Source organism: Tamandua tetradactyla, chromosome 12, assembly GCF_023851605.1.
Source record: "Tamandua tetradactyla isolate mTamTet1 chromosome 12, mTamTet1.pri, whole genome shotgun sequence".
NCBI classification, from domain to species: domain Eukaryota; kingdom Metazoa; phylum Chordata; class Mammalia; order Pilosa; family Myrmecophagidae; genus Tamandua; species Tamandua tetradactyla.
Genome location: NC_135338.1, coordinates 51,381,115 through 51,402,495, shown reverse-complemented (window position 1 = coordinate 51,402,495; position 21,381 = coordinate 51,381,115). Strand labels below are relative to the sequence as shown.

The following is a 21,381-nucleotide window of genomic DNA, read 5'->3' as shown; positions in this document are numbered from 1 at the left end:
TCAGTGGGAGGTAAGAGGAATCCTGGCTGCCGCCTGTGTGCACTTCCCTTCCGTGTGGGACCGAGGGAGGGAGAGGGGAGAGGACCAGCCAACCAGAACAGAAGTTTCTTACCTGATATTTTTTCTTTCTTCAATTTAGCTTTTGTGGGATCCTTCTCCAGTCTGTACCTTTCTCCAGAGCACTGAACAATTGAGAATGGTCCTTTTTTTCCTGATGAATCTCTGAGGAAAGGTTTTCAGTAGGTATCACGTCGCCGTGGTGATTATGTCACCGGTGGACGCAGCCCGAGCACAGCGCGGTGGGAGGTCAGTGCTTGTCCTTCCTGCGGAGGCAGGCGCTGCGCGTGAAGATGGCGCCTGGTTCAATTTCGGGTTATTTTTAAGGTTTTCAAGTGTTCTGGCTTCTGCCTCCTTGAAACAAATATCTTACTTGTTAGGTTGATCCAAATTAAAAACTAAGGTTTCTTTTCCTTTCTTCTTCTACTTTCAAACTCATCTATTATGATTAGTATACCTTTTATTCTGTCATTCTTTTCTTTTTCAGAAAGTCCAAATTTGCCCAAAGCCTCATGTCTCTGAGAACCTTGGAAGTGTTTCTCCTTTTCTCTCTGGATCTCATTCCTGGATTCTCATCCTTCGTATTCAGGTCTTGATAACTACCTGCCCTATTGTATCTCCTGGCTTTCCTTTTTATATTCTTTTTTTTTAATCCTTTCTAGGAATGTTGATCTCTTTTTGCGAGTCGGTGTATTAGAGCTGCTTCACCATTTTGCCATCTTGAGGGCAGGCTTGCTTTTCAGATATATGGCAGGAAAAGGAAAATTGAGCATGGCTGAACTTCCATACTTCTTCATTAGAGCTGGGATTAAAACCGAGACACTCCTCTTTGCATCCCTTCCTAACCATGTGTCGTGGTGAACGTCCTTCCCTCAGCCAGGCTCCGTTGATACCACTGTTTCTTACCTTGTACAACCATGCCACCATATGGGTCTCAGTTCTACCCACAACACAAAATTCCTTAATTAACTCTAGCCAGTCCACTACCACACACACTTAGCTCTGTTTCTGCAATACTAAATCACTCAGTAAGCAGAGAGAAAAACCCCTAAGAATTTTAAAGGATTGACTTTCCTAAAATCCAATACCTGCTACAAAGATGAACCTTAACTTGTTAACTTTTCTGTTGATTTTTTTAGAGGGAAAAATCTTCAACATAAATTTGCAACACATGGCATGATAAAAACAGTTGGCCATAGATAATTCATTAAATTTAACACAACAATGAGAAAAAGAAAATTAAAATGGGGATAATGACAAACAAAATAGAAAGGCCTAAATAAAAATGTTTAAAGCCCTCAACCATGGTTACATGTCCTGAGGAAAGGATGTGTGGAATTGGATGGAAGAAAAAAAAAGCTGGCCTAGGGGTTCTGCTGTCTGAATTTTCTGTTAACATTATACCGTTTTGGGGGAAGCAGCTGGATTTGCCCGTTTTTGGTCTTCTTGCTTTGAATACAGGTATAAAAATGTTTTTTTAACTTGATTTAAAGTAAGCCAGCCCACTTTATTTATACATATTTGAGGTATATTGATTGCTTTAGTGATAGACATCAAGAACTTTGTTGAACCCAGTATTGCTAGTCATAATATTCTGTAAATTATACTAATTAGATTAGTAATATGTTTATCAGAATGGCCTCAAAAGTGATTTTAGCAGTCATTTTGTTTTGTTACTTTTTTCTTCATAGTATACAATGTTGTCAGGGCAGGTTCCATTCCAATCTCATGATAAAAGTTTGACGTGTACCAGTGCAGTGGAAATCATGAAAAAAATTAAAAAAGGAGATTTCTCCTTTGAAGGAGAATCCTGGAAGAATGTATCCCAAGAGGCTAAAGATTTGATCCAAGGTAAGAATATAATGAAATTTTACATTGTGTATGAGTAAATTAAAGTGATTAAAGGAGAATAATGCCCATTACCCATATATTTGTTGGTTATTTACTCAAGGGATTCATATGTGTTCTAAAGGTATCCAGAGTACTTACTTCAGCCTTATTTTCTTCTTACTCAGAAGAGTCTCTCTTAATAATCCTATCCACATAGACAATACAAACTAGCATTTGGATCCCACAGGTGTCTCAAATCTAACACATCTAAAACTAAACTATGTTTCTTCTGTCCTTGCTCCCAGACATGTCCTTCTTCTTGTCTCCCTCTTGGCACTGCTAAGAAGCCAGATCATTGAAACAGAAATCTCGGTAACCAATGTTTTGGTTTGTTAAAGCTGCTGGAAATGCAGTATACCAAAAATGAGTTGGTTTTTACAAAGGGAATTTATTCAGCTACAAGTTTATAGTTCTAAGGCCATAAAAATGTTAAAACAAAGGCATCCAAAGAAAGATACTTTGACTCAAGAAAGGGCCAATGACTTCAGGGTTTCTCTATTAACTGGAGAAGCACATGGCAGTGTCTGCAAGATTTCTTTCCTGGCTTCTCGCTTCAAAATGGCTTCCCTGGGGTGTTCTCCTTCTGCATCTCCAATTGCCTCTCTCAGGTTGGCTCTGAAGCTTTTTCCAAAAATGCTTTCCTCCCGTAAGCAACCCCACCTTGAATGGGTGGAGACAGATCTCCATGGAAACCATATAATCACAAGGTCCCACCCACAGCTAAGTGAGTCACATCTCCATGGGAATAACTTAATCAAAAAGATCCCAACCAACAATATTGAATCAGGATTAAAGAACATCGCTTTTCTGGGGGTATATAACAGTTTCAAACTGGCACATCCTAGATATCTGCACCATCCTAGCCTTCCACAGCTAGTCACTAAGTGCTGCAAGCTCAGCTCCTAAATATCCCTCCAAACTGTCTCTGCCTCCCCATTCACATGGCTGCTTCCTTAGTCTTATCATCATTTCTCTCCTGCAATCCTGCAATATCCTTTCAACTTGTCCTACTTCCTCTGACTTTTTACCTGTCCATTCTACACTGTTTCAGCAGGGTAAGCTTTCTAATTTCTAAATGTGGTCAGGCCTCCTTTCTGTTAAAAGTCCTTTGGAGAATCTTCTAACTCAGGTCAGACTCCATAGCCCTTCATGATCTGACCTCTGCTTGCCTCTGCTTCCTTGTCACCCTAGCTCTTCCACTGCAGAATACTTGAATTTCTCAAAGGAGCCTTGCCTGGGATTCTTCCATGCTCTTACACGTACTCTTTTTAATCCCTGGAACAGCCCTCTTCATCTAGCCAACTTCTCCTTATCCAGTGTAACTCACTTTCTGGAAACTTTCTGGGGTGCCCACATTTCTTAGGCTTAACCCTTTCCCTGGGCTGAGGCTCTTCCCCCGAGCCCACTCATGCACTGTGCATACATGTTTTTGCTATTGTGCTTGTCTTCTGATGTTATAATAGCTGGGGTTTTGTCTGTTTCTCTTAATAACTCCTCTTTGAATCTCCGTCCCCACATTTCAAGTGCCTTACTACACTCTCTGACTTGTAGAAGATGCTCAGTAAGTGTTTGCTGCATCAGTGAAGTAGATCTGCATGCTCTTTGTACATTTGAAGCTTACCAAGTCACCAGTGGGAGTCTTTGTCTTGAATGGTTATTTTCTCCTGACTCAAAAGCCTCCTAGAAATAAGCTAATACGGACTTTATCATTAGCAGCTAGTATTCACTAGAGGATTTAAATGTATATGAAAATTTACTAGCTGGAGCTTTATATATACCATCATGTCCTGTAAACATCATTGAAATTTATGTATGAGGTTGATTTAAAACTGATTTAAATGACAAATAATAGAATTAAAATATCTTATTTTTTCTTCAGGACTTCTCACTGTTGATCCAAATAAAAGGCTTAAAATGTCTGGATTGAGATACAATGAATGGCTTCAAGATGGCAGCCAGCTGTCCTCAAATCCTCTGATGACTCCAGACATTCTAGGGTCTTCTGGAGCTGCTGTACATACCTGTGTGAAAGCAACCTTTCATGTAAGACTCCCTGTGTTCTGTGAAAAGAAATCACAACTAACTGTTCTTACTCTAAAACTGTAGGGACATACTCATATTAATACATTTAAAATAATACATATACCCTTTTAATTTTAGATATTTTTTATAAATAGCTTCATGGTATAAACAGATAGTGCATGGGGGGTCAGAGACAATGTTAGCCCCCCAAATATGTATTTGCTGTTTAGAATGAGTTTGCAAGATGAGGAAGTAGTCTGATATTTGAATAGTTGAAAATTTTCAGGACTTAATGTAAACAACATGCGCAATAGAACTTTTTTCCCTCAAATTAGCTAAGTTATATTCTTTAAGAAATATAAATAAACATTAGGAAGTAAGGCACATGTGAAAGCCCATTCACTCAATAACCACTTTGTACACATCTTCTAGAGATTGTGAGAGATGTGATGGGCTTTGCATATTGGTCAAAAAGATATGATATACGTCCAGACAAAAGCTGAGTGTAACAAATCTGAGACAAATATTGAAATAAGTTAGTTGGTATTAAGATTATTGTATGTTTGAAAGACTGAGACACATAGGAGGAACTGGAGATTATGCCCATCATGCCAAGCAAATGCAGATTAAGTTAATTAGCATATGAAATAGTATATGAAGTATAATACTTACACATAATTAGTATATGAAGTGAATGAGTTGAGGAGAAATAAAAATCTGAAGGATTATCTTGAGAACGGGGAATGGATAGCTCTTCCCCTTCAGCTACAAAAATGGATAAAAAAATTAATAAACTAGAATATCTTGAGGTGTGCACATATGTAACTGCATGAACTTATACCAGATGGTCCACACCTTCTCAGTGACATGTGATGCAAGGTTGACAGGAGTAGCCACAGCATTGCCCAAGTTAGGGGCTAAGAAAAAAAAAAGGTTGCTACGAGGAAGAAACCAGGATGAGGTTTGTAAGGCTGAGTTTCCAGGATACACCCAAATTAAATTACATTTAGTTGAAAGTGAAGATCAGAGACCTATAACGGATCAAATCTGCTCGTGTTTGAGACTTTGTGGTCAGAATTTTAAATCACAGGCATAGAGCCCATAAAATTAATGGGATTTTCAGGTGGTGTGATGGTGGCTCAGTGGCAGAATTCTCTCCTGCCATGTCAGAGACCTGGGTTCAATTTCCGGTGCCTACCCACGCAAAAAATAACAACAATAATAATGGGCATTTTTAATTTTTATATTCTTCAGGGATTTCCTGTCAACCAATGGTTTCTTACTGGGATATAGCTGATTTTTTCAAAGGATTTCATAAAATCAAAACTCTTGGATGCCTCACTGGTTTGATTTTAACAGAGCCCTCTGAATTCTTTTCCTGTGGCCTTCTGTATCCTGCCAGAAAGTTTGGATATAGTAGTTTTAGGGACTTTCTTCCCAAAACCACTTGGAGTTATGATTTTCAACCACAAGCTGTCTTACAGAACAGGTCATAACTGCTATGGAAACTTTAAACACTTTTACTTTCACAGAGATTCCCTCTTTTCTCCCTTAGGCCTTTAACAAATACAAGAGAGAGGGGTTTTGCCTTCAGAATGTGGATAAAGCTCCTCTGGCTAAGAGAAGGAAAATGAAAAAAACTAGCACCAGCACGGAGACACGCAGCAGCTCAAGTGAAAGTTCTCATTCTTCCTCCTCTCAGTCTCATGGTAAAACTACACCTACAAAGACACTGCAGCCTAGCAATCCTGCTGATGGCAATAATCCAGAGACCCTCTTCCATTTTTCAGACTGAGTATTGTAAGAATGTTAGGAATGTGATTGATTACCCTTTGCACCTTTATTTCCCTCAGTATATGCCTGAGGTGATGTTTTGTGCTTTAAAAATGTGTCCTATTGGTGTCATTGGAATCTGCCTCTTAGTGAATTTTTTTCTGGAAGACCTATTTGGTTATCCTCATCCAAAAGCACTGGACAAGAAATGTTACTGTGAATAGAGCACATGTTTTACTATTTAATGACTTAGAATGATGCCAACAGGACTGTTCTTGAAAGAGCAAAGGTTTCTGTAAATGTAATTGGAATGGTTTAGCTTTGAGTTGCTTACAAAATAAGTCACAGGTTATTAGAAGTTTGCCAACAAACTTGTTCTGTAATGATACCTTTTGCTTCGCCTTGTAGACAATGTGGGTTTCTAAGAGATTTGCACGCTGTGAACAGTGATTTATCAGAAAAAAGAAGTCAGATTATTTTCAAAAAGATTCTGTAATGATTTTTACATGTGGCATATACTTATTTCTTGAAAAAGGATTTTAAATTATTGTTTTTAGCTTATGGTTATGTATGACCATAACCAGCTATTATTCATCTTTTTTTAAAAAGTCAAAAAAAAAAAGATATAAGAACTTAAGATCCCATAATCTACATTAGGGATCTATGGAAGATGCATGACAAGATGTATGTTTTTAATTTTGCACTGCTCTTTCCTAGCAATTTGTTTTAATGATTATTTCAAACTATTAAGGTACATGTCTCTCTGTTTTAAGTAATATTGCACTTTATAAAAGGGTAGGTATAAAACAAGCTGTTTTATGAAGTGCACTGTTTAAAGCATATGTACTGTATTTTAGCCATTTTTTCCATTATCTACTTTACATTAGTCCTCACATCCCTCTTCTACATCGTATGCAACAAGTAGAATAGGCCATTGTATAACGTAATCATTAGCCACTTATGCACTGATGTGAGGAAAAACTAAAGGGAAATTATACTAAACACTGTGCTTCATATTTGTACACTGTGTTGTGCTACAGTGAGGCATTTCCTCCTGTAGTCATATATTATATACATAATATTTTAGAATCATAACTATGACTTGTTTTGAAAATTTGCTGTTAAATTTTAAATCTAGAAAGCATATTTTATAAACTTATGCAGAGCACTTTTATTGCTCAAAAATTCTGAATTCATACAGAAAACAAGTGCTATGTGATGAAGACATTTCATTGCTGCATTTAAAAAAAATTAATTTATTCCCTATGCAAAAAAAAAGTGATAGGCTATGTATGTTATATTTTCTTTTAAAGCCATCACGTGAAATGTCAGGCCTGAGAAAAATGATCTTTGCTATGTTTACAGGAATCATGCTTAAAAAGATAATGCCTGACCTGTGTATTCTATAGTTTTTATTATGATAGCCTCTTGACCATTAGTTTGGAATTTGGGCATGGTATTTATTGATTCCTTTTTTGAGATAATAGCAGCATTAATTTTAACCAGTTATGAATACTAAAAATATTGCACTCTATGTAATGTTAGCATATTTATTACTAAATGAATGTATATATTAATAGCACAGGCAACAAAAATAGCAAATATTAAAATATTTTCAAAATATTATATTATCCTATTCACATTTTTGTCCACAGTGGTTATTGGTAATAACTTTTTTGCTTTTCAGTGCCCAACTGGCTACATAATTCTAATTGATTTAATGAAAGTTTTGTACTTCTAGCTTTCAGTCATTCCTAGTAATGATGGGAAATCTTATGTGAGTTAGATTCACTATACCTAGTCAGTAAACGATCTAATTCACAGAATGTATTTCCATCAAGCACAAATTTATAATAACCAAGAAAATGTCCGTATATGTATGGAGTTATATTGAATATACTTAGGGATATGTAGGTCTACTCTTCAAGTCATTTTTGAAACTATGCATCCTGGTAAAAAATATACGTATACTAGTTTTAAAGTACGAAGTAAAAGGACATTCTTGCTAATAAAAAATGATCCACAAAGTGGTCAAAAAGTGTGCCCTAATAACTGATAATGAAATTGACTCATTGTGAATATGGGAAGTCAGTGGGTTTTAGTATTTTCATTTCTTTTCCTTGTCTTTTCTTCTAGAGGACTTGTCAAACAATGAATTGGGTGAAAAGGCAGGCAGTATAAGAGGAGGAAGGAAAGATAAAGCTAACCTGGCAACTTGTGAGCCTCCTTGAATAATCTAGAATGGGCTTTTGAGAAGACCTCAAAAAAAAATGCTCCCAGTAATACCTTTGTCAAATATCTTTATCCTTACCTTACTTTTAAATACTAGGAAGACGTAAGTTTGCAGCCATTAAGTTGTATGCAGCCTGTTAGTGTACAATGAGTTACACTTTAAAATGCACAATGCTTTCATTTAAATGCACCAAAAATAAGTAATAAAAAATAATTCAGATAAAAATGTTAAGTGAAAGGACTCTTTTTTGCATTTTAGAAGAAAAATAAAAGTATATCTAAGAATAGAAATATATACATTACATTATCTTTATAACATTTGTGTTGGTTTGCAAGCTGCCAAAATGTAATATACCTGAAACGGAATGACTTTATAAAGGGGATTTATTAAGTTGCAAGTTTACGGTTCTAAGGCTGTGAAAATGTCCTAGTAAAGCAAGGCTATGAAAATGTCCAAATTAAGGCATCCAGGGAAAGATATCTTGGTTCAAGAAGGCCGATGATTTTCAGGCTTTCTCTCTCAGCTGGAAAGGCACATGGCAACTCTGCTAGCTTTCTCTCCAGGAATCTTCAACGGCTTCCCTGGGGCTCTGTCCGTTCTGTTGGCTCTAAAGCTTTTTCCAAAATGGTTTCCTCTTAAAGGGCTCCAGTAAGCAACCCCAACTTGAGGAGTGAAGGCAAAGCTCCATGGAAACCATCTAATCAAAAGTTACTACCCACAATTGGGTAGGTCACATCTCCATGGAAACAATCAAAAAGCTCCCACCCAGCATTATTGAATGAGGATTAAAGAACTTGGCTTTTCTGGGATCCACAGCAGATTCAAACAGGCATAACAATTATTTTGGGAATGTAGCCAAATCACCCCTTACCTTCTTCCCTTACTGATTATATTGTGTGTGGTGTTCATACCATCATAAATCCTGATTCACATAGTATATCTTGTAGCTGCATATGGCTGATTGAGAGATGAAAATTAATTAAAGAAAGGAATATAGGAAAAAGGTTTTAAAGACCAGTTTCTATTTAATTATTGTGCCAGATCCTATGACCGAATAAGTTATTTTCCACGTTTAATTTGCTACTTTGCAATTCATTAATTCTTCCAAACCTTTGCAAAATAAGAAACCACTGAAACAAAAAATCAGTATCTTGAGTTAATGTCAACATGCTCATTTGTCTGGAGTTACAGATTCATTTACCCATTAAAAAAAGAATGACTTTTAGGTTTTTATTTTTAGATTACTGTTGATTTCGTAAATGTATAAATGACTGCATTTTTAATATAAGGTAAGTTATTTTAAAGAAGGCTACTAGGAAGGCAGTGACTACTTTTTTAATAAAGGAATTCTTTTTGTATCTCACTTTATTTTGTTTAAGTATGTTCTCAAATACTTAAAGTATATAATGTATTGTCTACTTCTTCCCCTTGTCCCCAACACCAGTTATTTTCATATTTATTAAGAATAAGGTATCTCAAAATGTTGAAACATTTTGAATTATTGGTCCTAATGTGCCTTAGAGTGCCTGATTAGTTTGGATATTCTTCCAGTGATGAATAACAAGAACACAGTTTGGGTGATCAGATTCCTAATAATCTTTAGTATCTAAGAAAATAATTTAAATTCTGATATGCCATTATTCTATGTCAGAATAACTATATTATAGATGAATTATAATATAATGAAATATCTTAAAATTATATGACTTTTTGGCACCTCAATGTCTTACACCACCATAATACCCCAATTTCTGGCCTTCATTTAACTATATTGAAGACATGCATGTGTCCTCTTCATTTAATAAAGTGGACATTTGATAAAGGGTCTGGCACTGAAATGAATGTAGCAGGCTCTAATGAAATTTGGAATTTAAATGTAAATTGTTCTTAGAACATTTTCCATTGTTATGAAGTATGTATCAAGTAAATATTTTAAGCATAGTCTACCTAAAGAAGACTTTATGTTATTATAGCAACATAAAGGGTTTTTTGTCGTAGTGTTGTTTTTTTTTTTTGCTGTTTTGCAAAGTAGCTTTACCCCAAATCGTGGCTTTCTTTAGAGAGAACCTTTTCCCCAAGAATAGTTACTTAAAAAAAAAAATAGTTTGTTTATATCGGGAAATAAGTATATTTTAAAGGAGTCAACAGTTTTCATTTTGAGAATGTTTGACAATCTCATTTCTGTCTTCAGCTTTAGCTCTTATTTTTTAGCTTTTGAGGTATTTCTTTTTAGTCCTATTCTTTGTATGACCAGCTCCCAATTATGTTTTTAAATTAAATAGTTAATTACTATTCAAATGATTCCCTTGCCCAAGGCTGTTGTCTATCCTATGTCATGAATTTCTGAATTAGGCAGGTGCCAGTACTTTATGTTTTTCTGAAATTCAACAGAAAAGGAGTAAAAAAATTAAATTGTCTCCCAAATATATCTGTCTTGATTTCTTCCTACCAGGTACTGTTTATTGCCAGCCATTTTCTTTCCATTATTACTTCTGACCACATCATAAAAAGCATGATATTTTATATTTAGAAGCAGACTTGGATTAAAATGCAGAATTTGTGGTAGGTATTCATTAGTCTTAACTTCTCTGGTGTATTTTTGCCAGGATGGGTAGATAGACATTTTGTAATATTTTTAGAGTTTACAGTGCTACTTGGGTTAGTTGTTGAATGCTTCAGATAGGCCACATTAGCATTTAATATAGCACCTGCTCCCCAAATACTGGACACTGGGATAATACTTAGCTTTGTGTTGTTTCCATTATTCTTTTCCATTGCATAACACTTTTAATTTGTATGGTTTTGTAAAATTTGTCTCTTCAGTGAAAAATTCTTTTCTATTTCCATTTTCACTCTTGCTTCCCCAAATTGACATTTTTTATCTTTTCATTTATGTTTTTAATTCCTCTCATGTTAAAAAAAAGAGAGAAAGACAGTGAGAAAAAAACAAAACAGAAAGAAGAAAATAAATAACATGACTTAGAAAAGGAAAGAAACTTTAAGTTGTATAAGATGACTAATACAGCTTTATTTTCTAGCACTTTCTGCTTGTAGTAGATAAATTGGAAAATCATTCTTTCTCTTACTTGCTTTGTTTTAAAGTCCAGTAAGATTATATTTGAGGAACACTTGACATGTTTAACGGCAGGTCATTTTGACTTTATAGGAGAGACAAGTCACATAAACATACACTGTTGGGATGAATTGTGCAACAGTTATCCTCATTGAAGGCATATTGCCATGACAGACATTTTATTGTTCATGGCAGTTTATTTTAGGTTGTATAGTATTATTCTGTTTTCTCAAATTATAAATAGTGATAAAAGGAAAGATAAATGTATGATAATTATTTTTCTTTTGATAAATAAGAAGGGAAAATATAAAGGTGCTATATGACATATAAAATTAATGCTTTAGTACTAAAGTTTTGAAAAAGATCCTTAAAAACTTTACTGGGATGCATAGGTAGTTCAGTGGTAGAATTGTTGCCTGCTATGCGGGAGAGACCTGAGTTCGATTCCTGGCCTATGTACCACCACCACCACCATCCCCCCACCCCAAAAAAAGCTTTCCTGGCTTGGATTTTTAAAAGGGAAAAGAGAAAACCATGTATATACATACTTAGTGAAACCTTTAAAGACTGGCATTTAAATGTGTATCTGGTACCCTTCTAAAATGGCCTGTGTCCTTAGATGTGGAATTGAAAACTTGCTGAAAATAATCTAAACTGCAGTAATCTCTGTAACTATGTAAATTCTTCTACAGCATTACATAAAGTTAAGAATCTATCTTACTAGAAGATAAATGGAAGATGAAAATTGTTTTTCTTCTGTTCCACGTGAACAACTAAAAGTATAATCCAAACTTCAGCTCAAATGAATAACGTTTGTATCCTTTGCCAGTTGTCTTGTCTTCATCAACTGTTGCAGTTGCTTTCATGATCATGCTTGATTAGTTTTTGCATACATATATATCCATGTAACTATCATTCAGAATCACAATAAAGTTTGCAATCAGTACTCAAAGATAACCAGTAATATGCTATGCCAACATAGATTATTTTGCCTGCTCTTAACCTTCCAACAAATGGAGTTATACATAAGTCTTTTGTATTTTGTGTCTGGTTTCATTTGATTGGCACTATGTCTGTGAAATTCATCTGTGTTGTTACATGCAGCAATAACAATAGTTTGCTCCTTTCAGAAAGGTTCTCCTTTTGTTGTATAATATTCCATTATATGAATATAGCACAATTTATTTATCCATTCCACTACTGACAGACTTTTGGGTTGTTTTACAATTTTTAGCTTACATCTAAAGCTACCATGAACTTTCTTGTACACATCTTTTGGTAGACATATGTACTCAGTTGTCTTTGGTTTACACATAAAAGTAAAACTACTGATACACAGGGTGGATCTATGTTTCACTGATATTACACTCCCACCAGCAATGTTTGAGAGTTCCATTTGACCCACATCCTCATCAATACTTGATACCATCAACCTTATAGTTTTAGCCATTCTGGCAAGTGTGTATTTTCATTGTAATTTTAATGTGCATATCCGTGGGGAGTATAACCTTTTCATATCTTTTTTTAGCCATTTGGATATCTTCATTTCTGTAATGACTGTTCAAGTCATTTGTCCATATTTATTGGGTTGTCTGTTTTTTCCTATAACCTTACAGGGGTTCTTTTTATTTTCTGATTATGAATGTGTTTTCTGATATATTATTGCAGATATCTTCTCTTTGGTTTGTCTTTCCATTATCTGAATTGTGTCCTTCGATGAACTGAAGTTTCTAGTTTTTGTGAAGTCTGATATGTCAGTCTTTCATTTTATAGCTAATGATTTTTGTGTCCTGTTTAAGAAATCTTTGCCTACTCTGATGGTTATGAAGATACTCTTGTATTCCTCCAAGAACATTACTGTTTTACCATTTATATTGGGCCTAAAATCCATCTAGCATTGATATTTGAATATGGTGTGAGATAGTGACCAGAGTTCATTTCTTAGCATATGGATAGTCAGTTGACCTAGTACAATGTATTGAAAAGCTCAGTGCATTGCAGTTGTACCTTCCAGTTGAATTGTTGATAGGTAAGTCAGTTTCTGTATTCTCATAGTTTTGCTCCATTGGTCTATTTATCTGTCTTTGTGTCAAAACCACAATGTTTATAAAGTTTTCATATCTGATAGTGTATGATTTCTGACTTTGGTCTTCCAAAGAGTCTTGGCTATTCTTAGCCCTTTCCTTTTCCATATGAATTTTAAAAACAACTTGCCATTTTCCTGGGGATGAGGAAGATCTGCTAAGATTTTAATTGGTACTGCATTACATATGTAGATCAATTTCAGAAGACCTGATATCTTCACTGTTTTTTGATGTTTTACTTTACCAATGTGGTATATCCCTCTATTTTCTTAGATCTTCTTTAATTTGTCTCAGCAGTGTTTTTATAGATTGTCATGTAAAGGCTAGATTTTTTTTTAGGTTTGTTGATGTTTTGGGATGCTATTGTAAATGACATCTTTATTTCATTATTTGTTGTTTAATATATAGAAATAAAATAGATATTTTTATATTTCCCTGCTATCCAGTAACCTTGCTAAACTTACTTTTTAATTCTAATTCTATAGATTGCTGTTTTTTATTTTGTCACATGAATAATCACATCTTCTACAAATAATGATAGTTTAATACCTCCCTTTCCGATTTTTATTTATCTTGCCTTATGGAGCTTATTAGGACCTCCAATAAAATGTTGAACAGAAGCAGTGGTATCTATTTTAAAAATCTACAGCAAACATCATGTAGAGTGGTGAAACACTATCTTGTCCCTGAACTCGAAATAAGAATTCATTTTTTCACCATTCAATATGATGTTTTCTGTAATTTTTTATAGATACCTTGTACCAGATTGAGTGCTTTTCAGTTTCTTGCTATTTTTACTAAATTGTTTTTATGCCTGTATTGAGATGATCGTGTAGTTTTTCTCCTGTATTCCCTTAATTTGAAAATCTGGAGAATTTCTACCAAGGCTGCTAAAATCTCTACACAACTCATGAGCCTCCCAATTGCTGTTTTTTGCTGGGTTTCTTGAGCTCTCACCTTGTGCACTGGAGTTCAGCATTGGCAAACACCTCAAAGGGGATATTGCAGCAGCATTTTAAACTCACTTCCCTGAGGTTTTCTCCTGCTTCGGATTGGCCCCTCAAGTCCTAGGCACTATGGCAGCCCAAACTCCAATCCTTGTCTGTTTCTGTTACGAATTTATTTCCCTGGGCTGTGAATTTGCAGTGCCTTCAGAGAAGTCAGAATGAATATGGAGCTCGCCTCAATGTGCTTCTCTTCTTTCAGGAATCATAGCTCCTCAAATTCTACCTACATTGGTTTGTCCCCAATGCCTGGCACCGGGTGTTACATTTATTTTACTATTCCAACTCTTCCACAGTTGTTTTCAGTGGGAGAAATAGTCCAATAAGAAGCTACTCTGTTCTGGCCGAATGCAGACATTTGGTGCTAATTTTTAATCACCATTATTGATTTCCCCACAGTGGCTTCTGGCAATAACTTTGTTATCATAAACTTCACAGCTATGTGAGGACACCAGCTTTATTCATTAGGTCCTTCATTCATTAGACGTTTTTTGAATTCTACTTCAGGTCTAGTACTTTTCTAGACACAGGAAATGTCTAATCAATAAGACAAGACCTCTGCCACTTGGGAATTTATATCCTATTATTTTTACAGAAGAGTTAGTAAGTGATTTCTATGAAGTACTTGCACTCATTAAGCAGATTCATTTTACGTGGGGTAAGGGGAAAAAGAGAGACTGAAGACTGGGAGATATTTTAGATGATGATTTTTTTATACAATTTTTTTTTGCCTTTTAAAAAATCCTTGAGATTAATACAGTTCATAGCGCACCAAAAATGCATCAATACTTGGCTTACTTTTTAAAAGCTTAAGACATTATGGTTAATTCCTTATCTAAGTTTCTACACCACACAGATAAGACAAACAAATGCTCACTGTGGAGTACAGTAATTTGACAATGCAAATTAATAATCCAGGAACTGATTGATGGAGAACAAATTTAGCTCTGAAACCAAATCTTTATATGAGTGTCAACATGAAATCTGATAAAGAATCAGCCTATTGGCAGCCATATTCTGAATCCCATCCTCTCACTTTCCTCCCTGGACAGCGTGAACTTCACCACCCACTCCACCACCTTCTCCACCAACTACCAGTCCCTGGGCTCCATTCAGTTGCCCAGCTACTGGGTCCTGCTGGGCCAGCAGCGCAACCAGCATCTATACAGCCACTGGCAGCTTGTACTCCCAGATCTCAATGTCTCACTTCTTTAGCTCCGGGGGTGGCTAGGGGTCCTGGGGCTTGGCGGGCGGGATGACTGGGGGGCTGGTGGGAACAGAGGGCAGCCAGGGTGAAGAGAAGACAATGCAGGCCCTGAACTACCTCCTGGCCTCCTTCCTGGACAGATAAGGAGCCTGGAGACTGAGAATCAGAAACTGGAGGACAAAATTCGGAAATACCTGGAAAAAATGGATCCCAAGTCAGGGACTGGGGCCACTACCTGAAGACTGTTGAGAAACTGAGGGCTCAGATCTTTAAAAATTCCGTGCACGATGCCTTCATCCTTCTGCAGATTGACAATGCCTGACTGGCTGCTCATGACTTCAGAGTCAAGTACAAGACTGAGCTGGCCACGTGCCAGTCTGTGGAGAGCGACATCCATGAGTTCCACAAGGTCATTGATGACACAACATCACTCCACTGCAGCTGGAGATGGAAATCCGGGCTCTCTAGGAGGAGTTGCTCTTCATGAAGAAGAGCCATGAGGAGAAAGTAAAGGGCCTATAAACTCAGATTGCCAGCTCCTGGCTAACCATGGAGGTGGATAACCCCAGTCTCAGGACCTCAGCAAAATCATGGCAGACATCTTGGCCTAGTATGACAAGTTGGCTGAGAAGAACAGAAGAGATGAACAAGTACTGGTCTCAGCAAATTGAAGACAGTACCACAGTGGTCACCTCACAGTCTGCTGAGACAGGAGCTGCTAAAATGACACTCATGGAGCTGAGATGTACTGTCCAGTCCTTGGAAATCAACCTGGACTTGATGAGAGGTTTGAAGGCCAGCTTGGAGAACAGCCTGCAGGAGGTGGAAGCCCGCTATGCTCTGAGAACGGGACAGCTCAACAGGGTCCTGCTGCACCTTGAGTCAGAACTATCACAGACCCGGGCAGGGGGGCAGCACCAGACCCAGGAATACGAGACCCTGCTGGACAAGTTCAAGCTGGAGGCTGAAATTGCTACCTACTGCCACCTCCTAGAAGACGGGGAGGATTTCAGTCTCAGTGACACCATGGACAGCAGCAAATCCATGCAAACCATCCACAAGACCACCACCCGCAGGATGGTATTGGTATCTGAGACCAATGACGCCAAAGTTCTGAGGTGTTGAGGCAACAGACTCAGGGTGCCCTTTGGGGAATGGGTGGCCAATAAAAACTTCTGCATCTCCAAAAAAAAAACGAATCAGCCTATTAATGATTTCCCATTGTAACTTCAGTTTTTAAATTACCTTTCATGTGCTTTAAAGACTAAAAAATCACTTGGTGTTCTCAGTCTTCCAGAATTGCTTAAATGTCACTGTTAGTAAGAGAATCAAAAGCATCTGGGCACATGTCACTGTTAAAATATTATAGTCAAATCAAAATTATAATCCTCTTCTTTTTTATCCTTTCCCACTTCAGAAACTTCATCCAATGGATTACTTTTCTATTCCAAGGACACAGTCCAGAGATAACATTTTTTTTCAGAGATAACATTTTGTACTTCCAATTACAGTCCAGTTTCAAGTGATCAAAAGACAAAGACCTAGAACATTAACATATATAGTCACCTCATAGAAGCTTGGGTACACTCAGGACAAATCAGAATCCTGAGCCCCTGTGGTTCATTATTCTTGAAATTGCTGCCCTTTTGGAATGGCTAAGAACTATTGGCTAAAGCAAATTAAGTAGGGCCCAAAAGGCCAGATATTGTGTGATCTCATTTATAGGAAATGTCTGGAATAGAGACAGAAAGTAAATTAGTGGCTGCTAGGGGCTGGGGCAGGGGGGTGATGGGTACAGGTTTGTTTTTTCTTTTGGGTAGGGAGTATGAAAAATGCCCTGGAATGAGATGTGAAAATGGTTAAAACAGTAAATTGTGTTATTTGGACTTCATCTCAATAAAAAAAGCAACAAAATTTTTTAAAAACCTACCAGTGCAATGGTGGCTCAGTGGCAGAATTCTCACCTGCCATGCCAGAGACCCAGGTTCATTCCCGGTACCTGCCTATGCAAACAAACAAACAAAAAAAAACAACCTACCAGCTAGAGAAGAATATAATTATCTTGAGGAGGTCAGTATGAACACCTTCTTAGTCAGAGAATACTGTTCCCAGTCTTCCTGCCTTTAACAGCGATTCTGTTGGAAGCATACTTGATATTATGGTTGGGAAATCTCTGACAAGCAGGAATAACTCTTGGGAACAGAGTGAATAAGTAGTCAGAAACAATGTTGTCTCCCTTCTGTCTTAACTCCAGTGTAAACACTTAAAATATATTTATCCTAGTGTGTCTGTATTCACTGAATGTCAAAAGTTTATCCACATGAGAGTGACTTTATAAACCTATGTAGATACAGATACTGATGGAGCTATCACACCAAACCTTGCTTTTTTTTCCTGGCAAAAATGAGCTATAATAAAGAAAATTAATTAGATTTTGAAAAATTTTTGAATGGCAAATGTTTTGAACATTTTTAATATTTTTTATACTATCTATAAAAATAAATAGTATTTTTAATAGTAACTAGCTGTTGAGATGTTGTTCTCAAATTAGTAGCCCACCTAAAATGTATTAAATGAAAACATTTTGGTACATCATGGGTCTAATTGTGTATATATTTTTAACCCAAAAGATTGGACTGAGAAGGTAACGATTTATTTGTAGTAAGTACAGTATGTATTTTACTGAATGATTATTTCTAGTTCATCTAAATGTTTGAGTAGTCTCCTGCCAAAGTATTCCAGAAATTTCATTTTAGTGTCTTTGCTTTTGAGTTTAGTTTTGGCTTTATAATGTCAGAATAGTCAAACCCTACTCACCTAAAAGTCCAGAAAATTTTTCTAATAACTATGTTCAGTGAAATTCTTGGTTTATTGACTGATTTGAGCCATACATTTATTATGAGACCGAAAAAGGTGACTACTTGTGATTTTTATACTTAATATATCATCTTCATTATATAGATGTTTAAAAAATTAGTTTTTGTACTGAGTTCGTGATAAGTTTGTGAAGTTAAGTATTTTGTTCTATTTTCTTCTCTTCAAATGTTAAGAGATTATGGCAGATGTAGTAAGAGGGGCTTATTTAGTTTTAAATGTGGTGGCATATTTTAGGAATTTTTAAGTTATAAGTTTTTCGTACAAAATTTTCATACAAAAATCAGAATTTCTTGTGTTATAATTTCTTAAAATTAGGTTGCATCCTGTTCTGGTTTGCTAGCTTGGTTCAGGAAGGCCAACGAAGTTCAGGGCTTCTCTCTCATGTGAGAAGGCACATGGCAAACACAGTCACAGTTTCTCTCTTGGCTGGAAGGGCACATGGCGAACACAGTCAGAGTTTCTCTCTCATCTGGAAAGGCACATGATGAACACGATCAGGGTTCCTCTCTCATCTGGAAGGGCACATGGCGAACACAGCGTCACCTGCTAGCTTCTTCTCCTGGCTTCCTGTTTCATGAAACTCCCCTGGAGGCATTTTCCTTCTTCATCTCCAAAGGCCGCTGGCTGGTGGACTCTGCTTCTCATGGCTATGTCATTCTGCTCTGCTCTCTCTGAATCTCTCATTCTCCAAAATGTTTCCTCTTTTATAGGACTTCAGAAACTAATCAAGACCTACCCGAATGGGTGGAGACGTGTCGTCACCTAATCCACTTTAACAGCCACTCCCTATTACATCACATCTCCAGAGAGATCTATTTTACATTAGAGGAAATGGCTGCCTTTACATAATGGAATTAGGATTAAAACATCGCTTTTCTAGGGTCCATACATCATTTCAAACCAGCACACAGCCATAGTCTAAGTAAATATCTAAATTTGGAGGAAAATCATTGTTTTCTAGTTACTTAAATAATAATTCAGTTTTGCAAAATGTACATGCACTTGTATATGTATGTACACACACGCACACATATTTGGGGCTTATAACATGAATTAATAAGACTCATTGCTTAAAGTGACTATCTGGCAATGATCTCTACCTGTGCTGAAGTACTTCTGATACATATGAGCAACCAACCAAAAGGATATGAGATATGTTAGTTTTCTTTTTTTTTCTTTCAATATTTAAAAAAAATTTTTTTTTCTTTCTTTTTTTTTTGTTAGTTTCTTCTTAAACAAAAGATGTGGATACAAATAGTCCAAAGTAGTAATGCCACTTTGGTTCCCTAAAGACCTACCACAGCTGTGACAAGCAATAATATCCCAGAGATCGAGGATTACTTTAAGTCTCCCTTTGGAGATGCTTAGGTTTTTTATTTGCTATAGAGATTCAGGAGTGCTAAATTTTGAGTATTTAAAACATCCATAGTTATTACGTGAATTTTTTTAAGAAAAGATTAAGTAATTTTATTTATTTGGTTGCTTTTATCTAGACATGATAACTGTACTGCTTACTTTTTTTTAAATTTACATTGGCAGGCTCCGGGAATCGAACCTGGGTCTCTGCCCTTCTTACTTTTTTATTGACCACGTCATTAGTTTTCTTAATGGGAAATTTCAGTTCGAGATGTATATAATACCGTTTTTCAATTGAACTTAACACTTTATATTTCAGAGTGTTTCCAAATCAGATCTTATTTGGGTGGGTTTCACATTATTGGACACCGACGTGATTATTTGCTTCCTTTGAGGGTGTTCAGACATTGGAAGTTAACACGGTTTGCTTATGAGCCCTAGATTTGAGATAATATTTTAAATTAATTTTGAGGAAGTTTTTAAAATGAAATTTCATTTTTTAAGAGCATGATTTCTTAAGGAAATGTTACTGACAACTTTTCTTAACTTTCTTATAGAGAAATTTTTTGGCTTAATGTCATGTTTCTATATTCCAGAACTCTTATTAAGTAATTCTGCATATTTCTTCAGTCATCCAACATACTTATTATTAAATTGGTTCTCTTTTTGTTAAAAAGAGTACTGAGGTGATTGGGAACACTGTGTGGTGAAATTGAATGAAAAAGTGAAAATTGTACAGTGAACCTCTTTTTGTGAGATCTGAAGTCTCTGGCAGCTGTAATGAACATGAAGCCTATCCTTTGTATCTGGCTTAGTTGGTGACTCAGGTTTGGATTTCAACATTCTGTTTTTATTAATTATAGTTATCATAGAATAACTATGTTATAGAAAAGCACATTTGTCCCCCAAAAGAAAACAAGGTTACCAGTTAAAAAAAACTCTTTATTCCTTCTTTCTTCCCTGAACTCTTGGCTTTAGTCAGAGTAGTATGTATTAGGTGTGACACTTTCCATGAATATTACTGATGATTTTGTGAAAAGGAGGCAGGAAGACACTTTGACCCTGTATTTCCAGACTGAGCATAGACCTAGTATCCCTGGGCAAGTCACTCGACCTCTCTATGCCTCCAAGTCTTCAGCTGTAATGTGGGGATAATTATCCTGCCCCTTCTCTACTGTGCCAGGATGCTGAAGGCTGAAAGTAGGGGAAAAAATCTATAAAGTGCACTGATGCCAAAGATGGGCAGAATATAGATATAATAGCTGATTCTTAACAATGAAAACTTTCTATTATATTGCAATCTAATTTAAAAAGTGTCTGCTTTATTCTCTGTAGTGCACATTGGCTAGCATTTTTAAGTAGAAAGTGAGAATAAGGTAGGTTTAAATTAAATAGATTTTTAATAGTTGACATCAAATATATGTTAATAAAAATAATAGTATATATTATATGCCTGAATTTGGGTTTAAAATATATCATTGCACTAAGCTAATTCATAGAATGTCTGTCTTGTTATTTGAGTCGACTTCACTTTTTTCAGAAGGCTACGTAGATGATCAAGATTAAACCTTATCATAGCAGTACTTTTAGTATACATTACAATCTTAGAGCTTAGGAGCCCTTTGAGCTTATCCAGAGCAGTTTCCCACCAGAAGTAGTGTTCCTTCCTGGAGACACCCTGGCAAGTACTCTCTTCCTGAAAACTTCCCAGAGGGCGTTGCTGCCCCACCACACTGGAGCGTATCTTTTATTCAAGAACTTTCTAAAACTTGGATCTGGTCATATGTTGTATTAGAAGATGCAAA

General features: G+C 36.2%; 1 protein-coding gene and 1 pseudogene across 16 annotated transcripts in view; both read left to right on the top strand.

Moving 5' to 3' along the window:
- The window catches only part of RPS6KA5 (ribosomal protein S6 kinase A5), a 328,971-nt gene extending 313,836 nt beyond the window's left edge, over positions 1-15,135 (top strand). For 12 of the 16 annotated variants that reach the window (XM_077123336.1, XM_077123323.1, XM_077123327.1 and 9 more), the window contains 4 exons: positions 1,749-1,908; positions 3,827-3,990; positions 5,525-5,678; positions 7,879-10,419. In XM_077123336.1, coding sequence (XP_076979451.1) covers positions 1,749-1,908; positions 3,827-3,990; positions 5,525-5,678; positions 7,879-7,973 — 573 coding nt within the window. In that variant the 3' untranslated portion in view covers positions 7,974-10,419. The other 4 variants (XR_013160427.1, XM_077123333.1, XM_077123324.1 and 1 more) reach the window with 4 other exon arrangements.
- On the top strand, positions 14,209-17,100 carry LOC143651417 (keratin, type I cytoskeletal 18 pseudogene; annotated as a pseudogene).
- Positions 17,101-21,381: the final 4,281 nt, after the last annotated feature.